Genomic DNA, 18,846 nt, shown 5'->3' with positions numbered 1-18,846 from the left:
CTCATCAGCAGTTCTCCTCTAACGAGCTTTGTGCCTTAAAATGCTTTATTACATCACCTTTGGATTTTGATTTTCATGTTGAATTTATTGGGATTTTTTTCTGTAAATGTAATTTTGGGGATTTTTCCAGTGCTCTCATCCTGTTAGTTGTTCTGGTTAAATCTAGTTAAGTCTTCCTCCTTGCACAAGAAAAAAAAAAAAAAAAAGAAAAAAAGAGGTCAAATCATGACTTGGTTTTTAGGCCAGAATATTTTTCATCTCCTGACAGGTGTATGTGGCTGTTCTTTGTTTGAAATGCTTTTTACTGCTGTACTTTTAGTCACAAAGTTTAATTCACCCTGACCCGTCTGCCTCCATTTCTGTTCTGTCCTCTCTGATTTTTCTTTGCTTTTTAATTCCGTATTGGAATGTTTATCCCTTTATGTTTGTAATGCAATTTCTGAACAGCTTTTTTGACTTTAAATCTCATTATCCTCCCCTTCTGAAAAGCTTTGCTGCTCCAAGTGATTTCCATAAGTGCTTCTTTTAGTACCTCAAGGTTTGATCTCCCATTCATGAGGATCTTTCTTTTGCTACAAAAAGGTTGGTTTCTTTAAGATCTTTTCCTAGTATTGTATGTCCTAGAAATGCTTCCTGGAAATCTTGGGAAACCACAATCAATTGGATCTCCTTAGTCCACACAATTCTGGTTTTCTTTTCCAGAAATGCTAAAAAAGCTGAGGCATAACCTCCAAAAGCTGTCCTAACTCTTCCTGTTTATGTAATATTTATCATGTTCATAAATTCTGTTATTATTTAGGCTTATATTTAAAATATTTAAAAATTTGGTGACAATCTAAATTATACACAGGTTCCCAACTGTGCTGGTTTTGCTAAACCCACTACACCAACTCCTAAAACCTTAAAAATGCATCGGTTTTGCTGCTTTAAGTTCAGAGGAATTTTAGTGATCTTTTTAATCCCTATCTTAGTAGTTCCACAATTACATATTTGTTCTTTGAGAACACTTAGATTGCTGTCAAATCTTAGAAACAGGTTTGACTTTTTTTCCTCTTTGAAATCACTTCAAACTATCAGGGAAAAAAAACCCCATAACTTAAGAGCTCCTCTGCCTTCTTTCAGAAAAGGATTTGATTTCCTAAAGAGACACCAGTCATATGTGATTGTTAATTGTACAACTCTTCAGAATTACAGAATACTGACAACCACAAGCAAACTTCCTTGTGGAATGAGAATTAATATTTTCACATTTTATTCAAGTTTAAAAAAAAAAAAGTTTCAAATTCACATTTAGTTATGTTCACGCTTCATAAATAAATAAAAGTAAAAATGCTTAAAAAACTTTCAAACATGGAGAAACAGTGTGACAAAATAAGGAAGAAAAATAAAAACAGATTTTAGCAAGAAAGTCAGTAATAGAAGTACTACTGATATAAGAAAAAAAAAAAATCCCAAACATTTTTTGTGAGTTTTCTAGTGGAGTAGCTGAAGTCCTGAGTAGCCAGCGAGTAAGAAGAGGTATTAAAGCACTTCCTTGCATAGTTTCATACAACTAGAGTTACCTGAGGTAAAAAGATTCCCCTTTTCCAGGGATAAAATGGCAATTCCTGCTCCAAAACCTCCCCTGGCTTTGCCTCACTAGTGGCCAGTCCCTGAAAGAAGCAGGCACTCACATTCAGGCAGAGACAGCAAATGCAACTTTGCACCAAAGTGGACACAAAGGTATTTAATTAGGGCAAGACTACTGGGTCTTGGGTTTTAATTTATTTATTTTTTATTTTATTAACCTCTTTGCAGGTGTTTCATATGAGGTTTTTGCTCTGGTTTGTGGGTGGAGGCTTTTTTCTCTCAGTTTCCATGAAAATTTTGTCTATAGGTTGGTTTTTTTGATGACATGTAAGAATTAAGCACCTGATTGCCATTAATTTCTCTGGAAATTGAAACCATACCCTGAATTTATTCCTTTCTTTCTTTAAATCCCACTCAGTAATTCATATTACTTTGACAAGCTGCTTTGAGTTTTAAAAGGTTTTTCTGTCCCAAGAACAGAAAATTCACTTATCTCAAAAATATATTATCTATGAGCAATAATGTTAACCTTTCACTATAAGTCAAATTTATTCTAAAAACTGAGCCCTTAGTAGTTACACAGCACACTGTATAATTTATTATTAAACAATGAGGTTGCAGCTCATTTTAAGAAGAGATGCACTGATGTCTCAGAAGAGTGCAACAAAGAAGGTTAATAGAAAACTAAATTATTTTCTTGGTGAAAACTACTAACCTGAGCTTTCTTACTGGAAAACAAATGGAATTCCTGCACTGGCAGGGTTTTTTAAGCTAAGAGGTAAAAATTCACATAATTTTGGATGTGTAGCAAAGCACCAAGTTTTTCTCCCAGGCAGCAGTGGGAGAGGTTCCTGAGTTCCAGCCCCTCCTGTCACTCCCCTTCCTCATCGCTGGGCTTCTCCTCGAAATCATCGCTCTCATACTCCTCATCCTCATACTGGAAGGCACCCTCAGCTTCAGGGTCTGACTGAGCTGTTTCCTCGTGCTCGTGGGACCTGTCAGACCCAGAGCTGGCTCTGGACTCATCCTCCTCCTCCTCCTCTTCCTCCTCCTGGGAATGGCCCCGGGATGGGCCTGCCTTTGCTTCCTCTTCTTCCTCCTCCTGGGAATGGTCAAGAGACAGGCCTGCTTTAGCTTCCTCCTCCTCCTCCTCTTCCTCCTGGGAGTAGCCAAGTGACAGGTCTGCCTTGTCTTCTTCCTCCTCCTCCTCTTCTTCCTGCTGGGAATGACCAAGTGATGGGCCTGACTTTGCTTCCTCCTCCTTCTCCTCCCTGTGCCAGCTGGATTCAGGCTCCAGGACATCAGGGCTGGCTCTGGCCTCGTCCCCATCCTCCAGGTCATGGCCCTGCTCATCTGGGGTGGAGGTTTTGACACCTCTTCCCTTCTCTTCCTCCTCTTCCTCCTCCCAGGACTGCTCAGACTGGGGATTGTCAGCAGCTGCTTTCCTTTTTTTCTCTTTAACCTTGATGATGCTGAAAAGACAAATTGCATGTGGGGTTTTATTTTGTGTGAAGATGCTTTCCAGGAGGTGTTAAACCACCTTTATGTAATCCAGGATAAAGTCTGGTAGTCTTGGCTGGGGTGGAACTGGGAAAAGGGAAGGGGGGACACAAGAGTCTCTTTTTATGCTAGAAAGTAACTCATCAATATTATTTATATATTCTTTTTTTTTTTTTTAATTTCTGCTTCCTTTTAAATCATAACACCCAATAGATACTAAAAACTATTTTTAATAAGGTTCATTTAAAAAATTTAAAATTTAAAGGTGGTGACTTACAGCAACCTGCCAGAATTTTTGATGAAAGGAACAAACAAGAAATGTTTCTCTTAATTTTTCTTTGAAGTGCATTACATAACATAACATAACCAGTTTGGTTAAGCAGCTCTCCTCTGTTTTACAAAATAATATTTAATTCAGGAAAAAAACAGTCAAAAATACATACTAATGCTAAAATACCACATAGTCAAATAATTCCATGGGAAATACTGAAAATCATTAAAAACCCCTTCAATCTAAACATGAAAAATTTTCCAGTTATTAGATATGTAGTGGGTAAAAAGAGAAAAGCCTTCACTCATCTGTACCTTTGTCTGACAGCCATGGAGGTAAAATCTCTAGGAGTGGAGAACTGCAGTGATTTGGCTGCTCCTCCTTTCTTTGAAACAAACTCTGGGCAGATCCCCAGTGCTTTCAGTCTGTTTGAATAATACTTTTCTGCAGCTATTCTGGCATTTTTCTGTAAAAAAAACCCACAATGGTTAACTGTTATCTTTTGCATTAAATGCCTGGCTTTTGGTACTTTTATTTATATGAATCCTCTGATTCATTAATTGCAGCTGACAAGTGGAAATGATTATTCACTGCAGGTAAGAATGGAAAACAATACTTGAAAATTTTACACCAGATTTTACTTTTCTGTACCAGCAGTGTTTGGTTGTGGTCAGAGTTACTCATGTTGTAAGTGAACCTGACACATTTACAACAACTCTCTGTTCCCTGTGCAAGCATATCTCAAAAATTACTGATATTTATATGGAGATAGGGCAACAGAGATTGAAATGGAGAAATACTGCCCTGAAAAGTGTTTTTGAAGTATCTTCTAAAAATGTTAGACTACAAATGTTTTTTCTATCACTCCAGATTAATTAGTAGTTCAGAAACAAGGCAACCTGAGTGACTCTTTCAAAAAGCAGTGGCATTTGTTTCACTCTTTCTTCCATTTCTCTCAATTCCTTCAAATACTCCCGCCTTCTCTGCTTCTCGTTGTTCCTAAAGGGAGCAGAGTATGAGAGAAATCATTATTAATTTATAGTACAAGGAGTAATTTTGTACAGCAGTTAAATTGCTTGTAACAAATTGAATCTTGTCATACTTCAAGATACATAAAAGGTCCTGAACATTTCATCTCTCAAGGAGTCACTTTGGCTAAGCAGAGGCAGGTCCTGGCTACTGGAGTTAAATAGAGGCTGAGTTTGGATTCTGGGGGATTTTTGGTAAAAAAAATTGGATACTTAGGGTTTTTTACATGCTGATTTCATATAGATCTTCCAGCTGTTCTATGCAAAATCAAACAGAATACACCATAGGAGAATAAGAGCATTAAATAAAAATCAGTATTTTTAAAGTCTGATGATGAGAATTTTGCTGCTTTAGCAGTTGATCCATCAGAGAGAGGTGGCCACGTTCTGGATCATGGAACACTTTTTCCCTGAGTCGGTTTGTCAAGGACCCAGTCAATAGAGCAGGATAATGAACCTGTTGATTCTTAATTGAAATGATCTCTGGGATCACAGGGAGCACTGGATGATCCAGGTGGAACGGGCTGTAACCCTTCCTCAGCAGGGGACAGGCAGCCCTGTGACGTGCCTCTGAACTGGGCACATCTGGCATTGCAGGTCAGGCACTTCAGGGCGAGGATGAGATCAAGGGGTGGCATTTTACACTTCTGCTTCCTCCAGCCTCTCTCCCTGACCATCTCTGACCTCCTCACCACGTTGGGAAGTGAACTTCCATGTTGCTCCTTGCTTTGAAGGAGCACTGACAGAGCTCATTGCCCAGCTGTGCTGAAATGAGCATTATCAGGTTAAACACTTGCACCAGGGGAGTGACCTTTTTATAACCAAACAAGAGCTCCTGAAATCTGATTAAACTGAGCACTGCAATGTGAAATTTGCTGTTGAACAAACTCCAATCACATCTGCAGTCACCTACTGTCTCTTTAAATTCTCCACCTGCTCTGACTCCGCTTGTTTTCTGCTTCAGTCCCAGAGTCAGCAGATCACGTGCTCGAGGACACACGGATTATAAAGCTCCTGTTATTAACAGTATGCCAGGCTACTGGAAATTAGGATTTGTGCTTGCTGCCCAGGCATGAAGCAACAGGGGCAGAGCAGTCAGTGCCTCTCACCATCCCCACATAACAGCACCTTAAATTGACAATACTGCAGCAGCACCACCGTGCCAGGCCAGATCACAAACCTCACTAAAGGTTTCTTCAAACAGGATTAATTTTTTTTAGGATTAGAAAAGCAGATAGGGTTAAATTAGCCCCAAACATGAGGCCAAGCAGCAGTCATGGGGTTAGAGCTGTGCCAGAGCTGGAGCCATCTGGAGTGGCAGCTTACAGCACTCTGAGAACGCCCTGGTGTTCCTCCCTGGGGACTCAGTCACACACAGTCAGCCTTTGCACTGCATCTCTACTCCAGGGAACCTTGGATCCCATTCCTCCTGAACACCAGCAGCTCCCTCAGACCCTGCTGTTACACTGTGAAGTTAAAATATTCCTGCTTTAATTTCCCTCTTCAGTGGGGACCTGCTGGGACAAAGAAGTGAATTGTTAAATGCTCACTGCGGCATCGAATCTGTGCAGTATCCAGCTCTGCAAGGATATTCTGTATCCACACTGCTCCCTTTCCTCTCCATTTTTATAACCTTTTCCTCTTTAGCTGATGCATCAATAGAGAAAACACTGTTACTGATCTATAATAATCTAATATGGAATATATATATTTCTACCTGCTAGATATTTCTATACTCTGAATTCAATATAGGTTGGCAACAATTTCCCAGCTGAAATGCTAAATTTTGCCACTTTTTAACCAGCTGCTTGCACCATGTTTAATTTACCAGGTGTAAGTATCTAAATTTAGACTATGTTATTTTTTTACACGTACATTTAACATACAGTGCAATCCCAAACCTCTCCTTCTCACTGCTGAACGAGGTGTTCAGGATTCAGAGGAATGCAACAAAATACCTGAGTGTTTTTAAGCTGGATTTAGACATCTGAGCTAGGCTCTGATGTGGGTCATTGGCCTCAGCCCGAGCCATCACAATTTTCTGGAATTTTTTTGTTCTTTGTTTCTGCTTGGTTCTGCTCCTTTTTTGTTGTTCTTCCAGCTTTCTCTTTTCCTCAAGGGAATTCCTAGTGGGGAAAATAAACTAAGGCTGAATTAATTTTAAATCTAGAGCAAGACTTCAAAGGAAGCTTTGGCAACGATGATTCCAAAGAGAAATACAGGGTGAAAACAGGGTTGCTATGAGAGGACACAAGGTATGTGCCATTTTAAGGGATTCAGGATATCCTGGGAAACAGCAGTCATTTGTCTTCTTCTTAGGGACATGCTGACAAAAATGCACTAGTGTTCCTTTAACAATAATAAATACTAATTAAGCTCTGTATTTAAAAATTTTAAGATTTCTTTTATAAGCTTTTATATTAGCAAATTAAATCCTATATTCACCGCATGGAAGAATTAACTACATACGTAGAAGTATCAAAAATAACACCGAATAAAATACCAAATATATACTAACACCAAACAAACCCCCTTACTTTTCATGTACATAGAAAGCAGAGCATCTCTAAACAGTCACCTTATGGCTTGTAGCCGTCGTCTCGTGGATTCAGTGTTTTTGGGAGATTTGGATTTTCCTCCCAAGAGAAATGGGTTTGCCCCTGACTGCCCCATCTGAGGTTTCCGTCTCGGAGAGGCAAACGGCCACCGTGTCTCCTTCAATTTTTCTTCATCCTCTTGAATGTCCTTCAAGATCTTGTCCTTTTTTGAGGGAATGTACGAAGTACAAAGGTCGAAAGGCTCACAGACCGTGAGGGGTTTCACTTTTTTTTTTTTCAGGAGGCGTTTCTGGAATTTCTCATGTAGGAGTTCAAAATCGGGAACGCTTGGTTTGATCTTGGGTTTGTGTTCCGGTCGCTTTGGTTCAGTGCTCTTGTGTTTCTTCTTTTTGTTGGTCTCTTTTAAGGCCAGTCTGCTGTTGGGTACAGATGAATTCTGTAGCAGCTCCTCAGCTCTCATCCTGATCCTGATTTCCCTGCAGAGCTCCTCCTCCTTTAGCCTGTCATTGAAATCCGGACTATAAACACATTTTGGGACTGGCTTCGCTCTGAACACTTTGATTTTATTTTCAGGTAGGGAAATGTCTTTTAACTGCATTTTCCTGATTTCACTCCTTTGCCTCTCTCGCTCAATGAATTTGAACGGCTTTTGGGAAGCCAGGAGCTTGAGTTTGCTCCTCTCCTTCACGGACCTCCTGCGCTCCTCGTTCCGCTGCACGATGTCGTGGTAGAGCGGCAGGAAAACGGCGGCGGGCACGGGATTGGCTCGGAATTTTTTCTGACACTCTGCTTCCTCCTCCAGCTGCTTCTTCAGTAAGTGATTTTCCAGCTCAATCTGTGACTTGGATTTGATGTTCTGCTCTTTCTTCTGAGCTTCTCTGATGGTCATCTGGAAAGGCTTGGGCACGGTGACTCTGGGGGACCATACTTTGTGTTTCTTGCGCACTTTCCTGCCTGTTGGTGAGCTGGGCAAGCTGTGCTTGGCACGGGAGATGTAGTCTTCCAGACAGAACCCATCCCACATTTTTTCAATCTGCTGCTTAGCAAATGAGGATGATCCAGTTTCACTGCCGTTTCCTTCAAAGGCTAATTCTTTATCAGACTCGTCGGATACGCTTGAGCCCAAGGGATCACTCAAGTCTGAGTCTGAAAAGGATTTGTGTAGGTTAAGAGGCTGATAGGAACTCTTGTCCCAAGTTGGCCTTGAAAATAAAGGGGAAAAAAACAAATTTGGTTTGAGCTAGTCCAACATCGATGCAAAGCCACTGACTTCCACCTAAGGAATCATCACTAGAAACAAGAATGAGTGGCTGAGAGGGGAGAGAAGGGAAAAGAGCAGCACACTGGGCACTCAGAGCAGATCCTGATCACCAAGGCAGCACCTCCTGATTGGGAAAGGCCCTGTGCTTTCCTAAATGTGCTGCCCAATCCCTGCTGCACACCCACCTCTAAACCTCACAGACCATTAGCAAGGTTAATGAGCATTTCTGTCATCAAAACTGACTTTTCTCTGATTATCTGATTATGAGAGATGGGGAGTGTAACACTTTCCAGCCCAGAAACACACCCTGCTGTTTTACAGCTGCCTGCAAAGCCTTTGGGAAGCTTCAGCTAAAAAGTGCTCCCAAACTTACCTACAGCACTTTGGGGAGGCGTCATTGCTCTTATCCAAGGTTTGTACTCCTTTTAAATACAGTTTGTTCTGATACATTCTTTCCAGTTTTGCCATTGTCTCCATGTGGGCATTCTTCAACTCTTCCAGCTTCAAGTAATACTCTTGATTTGAATTGTACACTTTGGAAAAGTCTATCCTCTCGTCACAGTCTCTCTTTGGAGGGGTGGTCTGCTCTCTGCTGGTATTTGATTCCAAGTCAAAGCCATCCTAGAACAGATGTTTGTAATTTTTTTTTTCTGCTAGAAGGAAGTGGAACAAGGTTCTTAATATTGCTTTCTCTTAATTAAGTCTAATGAATGGTAAAGTAACACAAATAGAGATACCTGTAAACAAATGTTAATGTAGAAGTACATGGAATAATCATATTGCATGTTAATTTATATCCTAAGGGTCCTATTTAAAGCCTGTGAAATTTCCCTAGTCTGCCCTGTAATCAATAGATTTATAACAGGAAATATGATCAAAAGGACTTACCAAAAGAAAAAAATTAACTGTTTTGTAAAGTATAATTTTTCCCTGATTACTATGCAGCTCTAAAAATGCCTTTATTTACAGGCAAACAGAACCTTCTCTGCCTCCTAGTTCCATAACCACTCTAAAAATAAGTCCTTAGAGATGTGGTGCATAAATGTTTATTCCATTTCCATAACTTACTGTGAAATGAGAGGGATTCTGCACAGTTTATATTTCCAATACTGTTTGGCAGTTGGCAGCTGTGTGAAGTTAATATTCTTTAAGTATTTTTAAAGCTTACACAAGGCAGAGAAGTTACTAAAGCCAGGTTAGTCAAGCACCCCAAAAGCTTCATTTTGTTCTAAGCAGCACGTTTTAAAAAGTCATTTTTAAAAATGTTTCTTTATAAAAAATTAGAGTACTACTTTTCCACACAGGGGTATTTTAGTAAGCTTTGACGTTCCAACAAAACCATCTCATTTATGTTTTGTCAGGCTTTTACTGCAAAAATATCTTTCAATATTTTTTCCCCAGCAGTGACCGAATGCAGTCGGAATTACGGGATCGAAACAGCGAATTCAAAGAACCTCCAGCGCCAGCACCTTCCACCTCCCTGAATCTGCCGCTGCCACCAGCGTGTATAAACCCAGTTTCTTTTCTGGATCGCTGGAAGGACCCCGGTCCCTTTCCCGGGCCATTCCTCCATCTGCCGCGGTGCCACAAGCTCATTAGAGGATCTGCAGCAGGGCCATCTGCCAGGTGTCCCCGGTGTGTGTGCGTGTCCCCGGTGCCGCAGGGAGGCCGGGGGATCCCTCTGCGGATCGGCTCCGGGTGCAGCCGCCGGCCCCGCGCTCCCCCAGCCCCTCCCGGCCGTGCCCGCGGTACCTGCGCGGCTGCGGGCGGCGCTCCCCGCTCGTAGAGCGCGGCGGGGGCCCGTGTGCGGGGGTCGAGCGGCGTGCGGAGGCAGGAGGCGGCCAGGAGGGCGGCCCGGTGCGCCTCCTCCATGCCGGGCATGCCGGGCATCCCGCGGGGCCGGGAGCGCAGGCAGGGCCGGGGGCGGCTCCCGCTCCGCCCCCGCGGAGGCGGCCCCGGGGCGCGTTAACCGCCCGGCCCGAGCCGCCCCGGCCGGGCACGGCTGAGCCCGGCTGAGCCCAGCTGAGCCCAGCTGAGCCCGGCTGCTCCCCTCCCGCACCCCCTGCGGGCTTTGGGGTACCTTTCTGCAGCATTTTACTCGGAACCTCCAAGTCCCGCTGGCGAGACCACGTTTTATCCAAACTCAAGTTATTAAAACTTATTAAAGTTTTTATTAAAAGTTATTAAAAATTATTATTTCTGCCATCCTGAAGCCTGTACTTCAGGTAAGCAGTTGCAGGGCAAGGCTAAACCGGGATAAGCAGGAACATTCTGCCCTAGGAATATTCCATCCTAAACCAGGATAAGCAGGAATGTTCTGCTTCTACAAAGAGGCATTAATGCTGGATGAATCTATTTACTGTAGTGAAATTACAAATACTTTCCGTGATGAAATCACACAGGATAGCTGTCGTTTTTGTCAAGAATTGTAGCTCTATGATAATGGGGGATGAAAGCTTTAATCATAGTACCTAAACTCAGAGATCATTGTTGGATGTGACCCTGTGGGGGTAAGGCACCATTTGCAATTTTAAACAATCAATGAATAATTGATGCAGAGCATTAGTGCCTTAAATCAATTGTCTAATTTATTAATTAATAGTTGAGTTATTCTGTTTGTTCTGCTTAGCAAGTTACAACAGCAGTATGGTGGAAATTTACTCAAAAGCTCCAGCTCCAACCAATTGTGAATGGAAATGTGAGAAGAAATGGAAGAAACACTCTCCTTTAAACATTAAGAGGAATGAGGTTGTTTCAGTATAGCAAGAACAGAGATGAAAGGGTTAATTCGAAATGTCAGGCTAAGAATTAGAAGTTGGGAAGCTAATCTGCATTATTAAATTACTTTTGACTTCTCAGCCAGCTTTGGGAAAACCCATTTATTCTGGAGGCAGGGGGAAAAAACTGTGAACACCCTTTGGAGGGCTCTGGATCATGTGATGGCATCAGGAATCCCTGCAGACATCAGGAGAGCAAGGAATGTGATGTGCTCCCACTGCAAAGATCCTCCTCACCTCTTGCCTGGCAGCACTGAGGACAGCAACACCACTCCCTCAGGAAAAGCTTTGGGAGAAGCAGCTCCAAGGGTGTTTTTGGAATGTATCACAGATGATTGGTTGCCTTAAACTTTTTAGCCATGGAGTAGAGAAAAGCCAATGTACCAAAATGTAACAAATTTAAACAAAATTATACAGCAAAGAGTCAGGTAGACTACTGCATGTTTATTGATAAAACAGCATTTTCTTTTTGAAAACCAACTGTTTGTAGAGTTAAACCTGATCAAAGTACATCAGTCTTGGTGGAGTTTAAGACAATTCACACAGGCGCTTTTGGTGAGGAATCCATATTCCAGCTACAGGGCAGGAGCTCAAGGCCATGGTCCCCACCTCTCTGCTCAGCTTATCCTCGAGTGTTCACCTGCAGGGAGGACACACAGTCAGGCACAAGAAATCACAGGATACATCACAATTCCTTCTTTGTTTAAGGCTTTTAGTGACACTAATTCCTTGCTTTATGGTGCTGTATTTGTCATGGTTTAGGGACAAGTATTCATACTGTGTTTAATTTTAGCTGCCGTTATTAAAAGGCTGAATGGTCTCAAGTAGCACACAAACTGAGAACACAGTGACTGCATTTTGAAGCACAGCAAATGAATGACAATATCCTGGTGCTTGTGAAGGAAGGATAGCCCAAACCACGATGCCAGCACCACTCACCACATCATCAATCTTGAGAATGCTGCGCACGGTTTCTGTCGCCAGGGTCAGTGCACTCAAAGACACCAGCAGAGGCTGCACAACCAGCTCCTCCAGGATGTTGGAAATGCCACCCTAAGGGAACAAGGAGCCTTCACTTTGTGCAAGACAGACTACAGTCACATTTAGCATGTTTTCTTTCAGCAGAATCCTGAGGAAAGTCAACTCCTAGACTATCACAGGGCTTTCACCTGCAAGAGGGGGGCAGTACAACATTCATCTTCTCTCCCCAAGCATTTGACATACCCAGTCAAAATGAGCCAACAGGAAAGGGCAACAGTGCCAATTGGGAAAAATCTGTGGTGCTACTTCTGATTTATGACCACATTCCACTGCAGATCCTACTGATGGATCTACTGTTGTAGCTGAAACACTTCTGTAAAGACATGAGATGTTTCTTGTCCTGTGGATACAGCATTTAGTATCTGGTACTACCAATGCTCAGGGTGAGCTCTTGTGAGAACAAGCTGTAATTTCCCTCTTTTAAGGAGGGGATTTCCCTGAATTTCCCCTAATTTTAGGGAGGCTACCACTGTGAGACACCACCTTGCCCTCTCCCTAGTCCTAGGTTAAGCATTTCCCAGGTACTCTAACCCCTCATTACCTTTCTGACGTTAATGCCAGCTGTTTTCTCTCCTTGGGCATGTCTGTTTCTGAGCTCTGTAACCGTGGAGATGGGATTGAGCCCTGCATTCTCAGCCAGGGTGGAGGGAATGACCTCAAGCGCATCCCCATAGGCACGGACACAGTAAGACTCCATCCCCTTCAGCGTCCGGGCGTACTCGTTCAGCCGCAGCGCCAGCTCGATCTCCGGGGCTCCACCGCCAGCAATCAAAGCCCTGAGAGCACAGAAACGAACATCAAACCTCACCTCACACGATCAGGCTTTGTGTGCTGCTAATTAACCCAACTGAGACATTACCTTTTCTTCACTAAGCACCTTATGACACACAGGGCGTCGTGAATGGAGCGCTCGGCTTCTTCCAGGACGAGTTTGTTGGATCCACGGACCACGATGCTCACAGTTTTCCCAGGGTTTGTGCAGCCTGTAATCTAAAACATAAAACCAAATACTGACACTGGGGAACAAATCAAAATTTGGGACAAAAAGACACTGCCACTGGCACTCCGGAATTCTCTAACAGCCCTGATGCCTGGCCAAGCAAAACCACTGCACTGCCAAAGCCAGTGGCTACTCAGAGCTTAGAAATAGGTACTTAAATGTAGTAAATTCCATAGTAAAAAACATCAAAGGTACCAGTTATTAAAATAAGAGACAGATGTTGAGTAGATATTAACATTGTTTCCCTCACTCACCTTTATTAGTTTCCCAGAACCGTTCAAGTTGACCTCCTCTGCCAGCTCAGCAGAGCCCAGCATGTCAGGGGTGAACTGGTCAATGTGAGCCACAGGCTTAGTTCCAATTGTCTGAAAAAATAATGGGAAAAGAAATTAATCCAGAGGCTGACTGCAGAGTCAGCAAGTACACTGCATGTTGTTCTTTTGCAAAGGACAGTAAAATGCAGACGGGACTGTAGCTTTTACATTTGTCCTGAATCTATAGAAGTGTGACTGCTCAGCAGAGCAGGAATGTTTTTTAGGGAAATGTCTGCTCTTGCATTATAGTCAAAACATGAAACCTGTGAAAATGTCACAATAAACTGGCCCTGGCTGGACAGATAGTTTTGGGGTAGATTTTAAGCACTGCTGCTCATTTACATGACCCACCTTACCTTACATATAAACTCAATGTCCTCTCTTTCAATGTCTTTAACCACCATGATCTTAACTTTGTTCAGAAAATGGAGGGCCAGGTCACTGAGAGCATCCCTGAAAATGAAAGGGAATGAGTCAAGTCCCAGTGCTCACATTCTTCAGAGTACAAAGCAAGGATGTCATCAAACTCAAAATACAGCCAGTGCTGGTGCTTTCCAAAGGTACTGTTACTCTGCCAAGTGTGACTGTGTTTGGCTTCAGTTTTCCAAACAATTCCAACTGTGTCCCCGAGCACCCGCAGAGAGCCGGTGCCTGGGTATCAACGTACCGCAGGATGGACTTCTGAATGAGCAGCACATTGCACCCAGCCTTCTTGATCTGCTTCACCAGGTTCAGGATGTAGGCTCTCTCCTCACGCAGCACTCTGTCCATTTGAGCATAATCAGAAACAACTATCTGGTTGTCCATCTATTTCAAATAAAAAAGAGAAAAGCAAGTGTCAAAATATGCCACGTTCTTCAATGTACGATGCTGTCATTCTAAACAAAGAAGCTTAACAGCAAAATGCTGTTAGAAACAGTTCAGGTAACACTGAATTAAACATAAACATAATTTAAACATCATTTATAGTTTAAACAATTCTTTTCAAACCAACTAATTTTTTTTAGGACCCAGCAGCCCTTTGCTCTAGCTGTGGCACAGAGTTGACCCCATATTATCTTACAAAAAACATCTGTTACTCCATTTGCTTGTCCTGTGTCCTAGAGCATGAGGCTTTGCTCTAGCCACAGTCTGACTTACATCTGTCTTTGGAGCAGACAAGCAGAACTGAATGAGGCCAATTTTGGCTTTTTCCACTCTGGTTACGCCGGTATTTGCCACTTTCTGAGTCAGGACGAGTCCCTCAACCAGTTCACAATCATCAATTGTGCCTCTGGAAACAAACACAACCCATTACTGGAGCACTCTGGGAAACTGAGTTCACACAGACAAAATCTGTCTAATTACAAATTGTTCCTTACCCCAACTTCTTAACAATTTTAATATCTCTGAGGTCCACACTATTGGCTGTAGTTGGGTCAATCACCTTCATCACTGCATCCACGCTCATTGGAGAAAGTAAACTGGAATACTGACACACAACCTAAGGGATTTAACAGTAGAGAAAACATGGTGAGAGACTTCACACTGATGAACAGCAGTTTCACAACAATCTTGTCATTGTGTTTCAGTGTCTGACATCAGAACCTTGAAGCAAAGATGTCTTAACAAGGCATCTTCTTAATGGCTGCTCCAGGGCAAGGACAGAGCAGAGATGCTGGGGGGAAAACCCACACTCAGAGATGTACAGAAAATGGAACTGCTCCTTCTTAGACTTGACAAGCTGAAAGGCCTGGCTGGGCTGGAGCTGCCAGTGCAAGTGCAGCTGTACCTTGGAGTTAAGGGAAGTTGTTGCACTGTTCAGCAGAGTCTCCCTGTCACTGAGCTCCACGGGCTGGGCCATGTTGGTCAGCACCTCGATACCTTTATCCAGAGCCTTCTGGAATGACTCTGAAATGATGGTGGGGTGAATTCCTGTGCAGAGCATAAAAAATGCCTGTCAGACAAGTCATGCTTGCAAACATACTTTTTTTGTTTTTTCTTCACCAGCTCTTTCCATTTTAAAACTCAAGGTACTCAGGTCAGAGTAAATTTAAGGCATTTCAGCAGAAAGTTCTTCACTGATGTATGACCTCCATTCTTATTTTCTGCTATTAAAATTGAGGGAAAAAGCTGTAACATTCCAAGGAATTTGTCCTCACAGACAAGACCTGCACATCTCCCTCCGATCCCTGAAACTCTTTCTCCAAGCTGTCTTGGCATTCCTAAAGCTGCTGATGCCCATGAGGAGGCTAATTCAATTTCAGATTTCCAAAAACTGTTTTCTCACAGTCCTGTATGAAACTCCCCATTTTCCCTGGAGTGTGGGATACACCCTTTATCCTTCCAAAAGATTACAGCTACTTTAAGCTTCATCCCACACATGCAAGAAGACAAAAAGCCTTCAGTACCTACAGTGTTAAATGAATGTTAAATGAACAGATTTACCTTTCTGAAGGAGTCTGGAACAGGCATCCAAAAGAGCTCCAGCGATGACAACAACAGAGGTTGTACCATCACCAGCTTCAATATCTTGTGCTTTTGACAGCTCTACTAACTAAAGGAGAAATAATTACAGAAAATAAATACATAAGAGTGCTGTTTACCCACACCCAGACACTTCTTTGGCCAGAGCACAGCTATGGTACAACAAGTCACTTCCAGAAGCAAAGCTTTCTTTCCTGTATTTAAAACTGAACACACCTATCTAACAGGTTTACCTCTTCCTTCCCTGGAGGGTCACAGGAAGCTCATTTCCATCTCTGATCACAACCAAATCCAAGAACATTGAACATCTCAAAGGACCAGCTACTGTATCCTCAGACCACCTGGCCATATCTTCACTCATTCCCTTCTCTCCTAATGGTTTGGGGCATCAGTTTTTCCTGCTCAAATGACAGAATGGAGGTTTGCCCTACATTTTCTTATGTCTTAAAACATGTCCAGAGAGATTGTGCATAAGGAACACTGGGCAACAAATAAAGGTTTGTAACTTTTAAGCACGTGCCACAATCAAAACTAAATGTTCCTGGAGCACAATGCACAAAATTTCTTGCTCTGTCACTATGCTGGGTAATGCTCCTCAAATCCAGACAAAAATGGGAAAGAAAACCACTCACCATTTTGGCTGCAGGGTGCAGAACCTGCATTTGTTTCAGGATAGTGGCACCATCGTTAGTGATTGTCACATCTCCCTTAGCATCCTGAATCTGGGAATAAAGGGCAGGAAAACAGTTCTAATCAGCAGCTGCAAATCTTTCATTTGAGCCTCAAAATATTTTTTAACATCATTTTCAAAACCAAGATGTCCATTTAGTTCCCACTTTCCCTTAAATGCATGAAGTATGGGAAAGAATTAAGGCAAAAGGTGGTATCCTCTGTAAGACACATTGAACATACAGCATTTCCAGTAAGCTTAGTATTTTGAGAATTTAAACCACAAGGTTTACCATTTTATCCATTCCCTTTGGTCCAAGGCTGGTTCTAATTGCATCAGCAACAGCTGGGAAGAGAAGAAAACATTTGCAAGCTGATCTAAAGAACTACAAACACTCCATCATTTAAACATGTTTTCTAAAAAAGAAAATTCCTCCCACTTTTCAGCAAATCCCAGACAGACTAAAGGATCCCAAATAGTGGAATGATGTAAAATCAGGCCTGATTTCCACAGTTCTTTATTTTTTTTAAGCACTCGGCATCTGAGCACTTGATTGCAGCCATTTTAAATCTGGGGAATCACAAAGGAACAGAACACAGCTCGCAGTGCGGCCGGGGCTCCTGTCAGTGACAGCATCGCATTCCCTACACGCGCCGGCCCATCGCGGGCAGCTCCCAGCCGTCAAACCCCTGGAATTGCTGCTCGTATCCCTGGGGCACGGCCCGGCCGGGGCCCAGCACCGGGGGATCCATCGCCCCCCGCCCCAACCGCGGCCCACGCGGGGCCCGGCCCGGCTCCCCCCGCGGCCGCCGCACCTTTGCCGGCGGCGATGTTGCTGAAGCGGATCTGGGAGGGTTTGTCGCGGTCCTGGTAGGCGCCCTTGGCCCTGCCGCCGGCCCCGCCGGGGGCTCTGCCGGGCGCGCTCTCGGGCATGGCCGGGCCGAGCGGGACAGACCGGGATGGGCCCGGGATGCTTCCAGAACGGGGCCTTCCGGCCTCGCGTCACGCCGGGCTGCCCGACCCGCGCCTGCGCGCTGCTCAACCGACCAGCGAAACGCCCCCTTCCAGCTGCCTGCTGGCAAATGACGAGGACGCCTATAAAAGAGCCGCGCGCTCGCTTGGGGGCTTTGGGGAGATTTTCCCGCCTGGCGGGGCCGGGTTTGTCTCGCGCTGCGCTCGTGGCCGCTGGGGGGCGCCAGGGCGCGGCCGCGGGTTCCCGCTCTGAGGGAGGGTGGTGCGGGATGGGGCTCACAGACCCCGGGATTCCCCCCTCAGCCCTGAGGGAGCCGGGAACTGAGGGAGGGGTGGTGCGGGATGGGGCTCACAGACCCCGGGATTCCCCCCTCAGCCCTGAGGGAGACAGGAACTGAGGGAGGGGTGGTGCGGGATGGGGCTCACAGCCTCCGGGATTCCGCCCTCAGCGCTGAGGGAGCCGGGAACTGAGGGAGAGATGGTGCGGGATGGGGCTCACAGGCCCTGGGATTCCCCCCTCAGCCCTGAGGGAGGGATGGTGCGGGATGGGGCTTACAGACCCCGGGATTCCCCCCTCAGCCCTGAGGGAGCCGGGAACTGAGGGAGAGATGGTTTGACCCAACGCCAGGCGGCCCCGGCCTTTCATTTTTATAAATCTCGGTGTGTCACCTTGTAACTTTTCCTGCTAAGTCCAGGACCTGCTGTGCCATCCCACCTGTCCTGGGTAGGTTTTGAACACCAGTTTTTTTCATAACCCTTTGCCAAAAAGGGGTTTAAGCATCGCCTTTGTCACAGGTGAACTTAGACAAGAGTGAATTACAGGAAAAGAACAAATACAAGGTAATTTTTTTGTAACAGCCTGAATTTCCCATGTGTCTGAGAGGCTCAGCTTGTATCTCCACTGTAGAGCTGTAAGCTTTATAATCACTAAAAATAAGGCTAGAGTTGAAAAATAGCTTATACCTATTGGGTTGAGCTTAACTACTGCATTGCTATAAGAAACTCTTGTTTTTTTCTTTTTTTTTATTGTTTTACATTTCTGAATAGCTGTTTAAGTTATTTTCTTCACCCTAAACAGAGTACAAGTGTAATGTAGTTCAGATGCAAAGCACATACTTGAACCCACAAAGTGAATTAATTTTGTATTGTGTTCACAGTAAAACACAGCAGCTCAAAAAAAGCTCTGACTGACAGGAAAGTGCCTACATAGTACATAAACCCTATAACTTCAATGGTATATCTTTGGCTGGGTATGAAAAGACAGGGTTTCAAGTGCTCCTGTGTAAAATAAATTATCCAAGAAATGTTCCCTTTCACCAGCAAGGTGTAAAAACCAGGCAGAGAATGGGACCTCTCGAGGTTCTTTTCCATTTTCAAGTTCCTGTAGCTGTACCAGGAGCTCATTGCAAGTGAAACACA

General features: G+C 43.9%; 3 protein-coding genes across 23 annotated transcripts in view; 1 reads left to right on the top strand and 2 right to left on the bottom strand.

Moving 5' to 3' along the window:
• Positions 1–27: 27 nt before the first annotated feature.
• Positions 28–10,147, bottom strand: FAM161A (FAM161 centrosomal protein A). 6 transcript variants are annotated; one of them, XR_015281915.1, is made up of 9 exons: positions 9,940–10,147; positions 8,561–8,808; positions 6,947–8,128; positions 6,327–6,494; positions 4,240–4,339; positions 3,655–3,806; positions 2,285–3,041; positions 1,563–1,652; positions 28–179 (listed from the first exon to the last, which is right to left on the bottom strand). XR_015281915.1 is itself a non-coding variant. In XM_023923350.2 (7 exons), exons 1-7 carry the CDS (start codon positions 10,075–10,077, stop codon positions 2,441–2,443), a joined length of 2,589 nt encoding a protein of 862 aa, XP_023779118.2. In that variant the 5' UTR covers positions 10,078–10,147; the 3' UTR covers positions 1,218–2,440. The 6 variants fall into 6 exon arrangements, 2 of the variants coding, with proteins under 2 accessions (XP_023779118.2, XP_086729812.1); XR_015281921.1 differs by lacking the exon at positions 6,327–6,494 and having other exon boundaries at positions 9,940–10,146; XR_015281916.1 differs by lacking the exon at positions 1,563–1,652 and having other exon boundaries at positions 65–179.
• Positions 10,131–18,846, top strand: part of BMP2 (bone morphogenetic protein 2) — a 235,838-nt gene continuing 227,122 nt past the window's right edge. For 2 of the 16 annotated variants that reach the window (XM_086873768.1, XM_086873723.1), the window contains exons 1-3: positions 17,606–17,686; positions 17,758–18,151; positions 18,223–18,267. The gene's annotated coding sequence lies outside the window, so the exon portion shown is untranslated. Of the gene's footprint in view, positions 10,413–17,503; positions 18,268–18,846 lie in introns of those variants that run through there. The other 14 variants (XM_086873795.1, XM_086873738.1, XM_086873808.1 and 11 more) reach the window with 13 other exon arrangements.
• On the bottom strand, positions 11,389–17,657 carry CCT4 (chaperonin containing TCP1 subunit 4). Its single transcript, XM_086873711.1, has 14 exons — positions 17,271–17,657; positions 16,748–16,800; positions 16,418–16,507; positions 15,747–15,855; positions 15,091–15,233; positions 14,681–14,802; positions 14,460–14,592; positions 13,987–14,126; positions 13,676–13,772; positions 13,260–13,370; positions 12,865–12,995; positions 12,547–12,781; positions 11,904–12,017; positions 11,389–11,604 (listed from the first exon to the last, which is right to left on the bottom strand). Exons 1-14 carry the CDS (start codon positions 17,386–17,388, stop codon positions 11,587–11,589), a joined length of 1,614 nt encoding a protein of 537 aa, XP_086729837.1. The 5' UTR covers positions 17,389–17,657; the 3' UTR covers positions 11,389–11,586.

This window comes from Cyanistes caeruleus, chromosome 2 (genome assembly GCF_971803275.1).
Source record: "Cyanistes caeruleus chromosome 2, bCyaCae1.hap1.1, whole genome shotgun sequence".
Classification (NCBI taxonomy): domain Eukaryota; kingdom Metazoa; phylum Chordata; class Aves; order Passeriformes; family Paridae; genus Cyanistes; species Cyanistes caeruleus.
The sequence above is the reverse complement of the archived record's forward strand: the minus strand, read 5'-3'. Positions and strand labels throughout refer to the sequence as shown.

Excerpts from the sequence above, each read along its gene's own strand:
- CCT4 (XM_086873711.1), bottom strand. The coding sequence starts at position 17,388 with ATGCCCGAGAGCGCGCCCGGCAGAGCCCCCGGCGGGGCCGGCGGCAGG. Across the intron at positions 16,801-17,270 it reads CAACATCGCCGCCGGCAAAG|CTGTTGCTGATGCAATTAGA; the intron begins GTGCGGCGGCCG and ends TTCTCTTCCCAG. Across the intron at positions 16,508-16,747 it reads CAAAGGGAATGGATAAAATG|ATTCAGGATGCTAAGGGAGA; the intron begins GTAAACCTTGTG and ends CTTTATTCCCAG.
- FAM161A (XM_023923350.2), bottom strand. The coding sequence starts at position 10,077 with ATGCCCGGCATGCCCGGCATGGAGGAGGCGCACCGGGCCGCCCTCCTG. Across the intron at positions 8,129-8,560 it reads GCCTCCCCAAAGTGCTGTAG|GCCAACTTGGGACAAGAGTT; the intron begins GTAAGTTTGGGA and ends TTTATTTTCAAG. Across the intron at positions 3,042-3,654 it reads TCCATGGCTGTCAGACAAAG|CATCATCAAGGTTAAAGAGA; the intron begins GTACAGATGAGT and ends TTGTCTTTTCAG.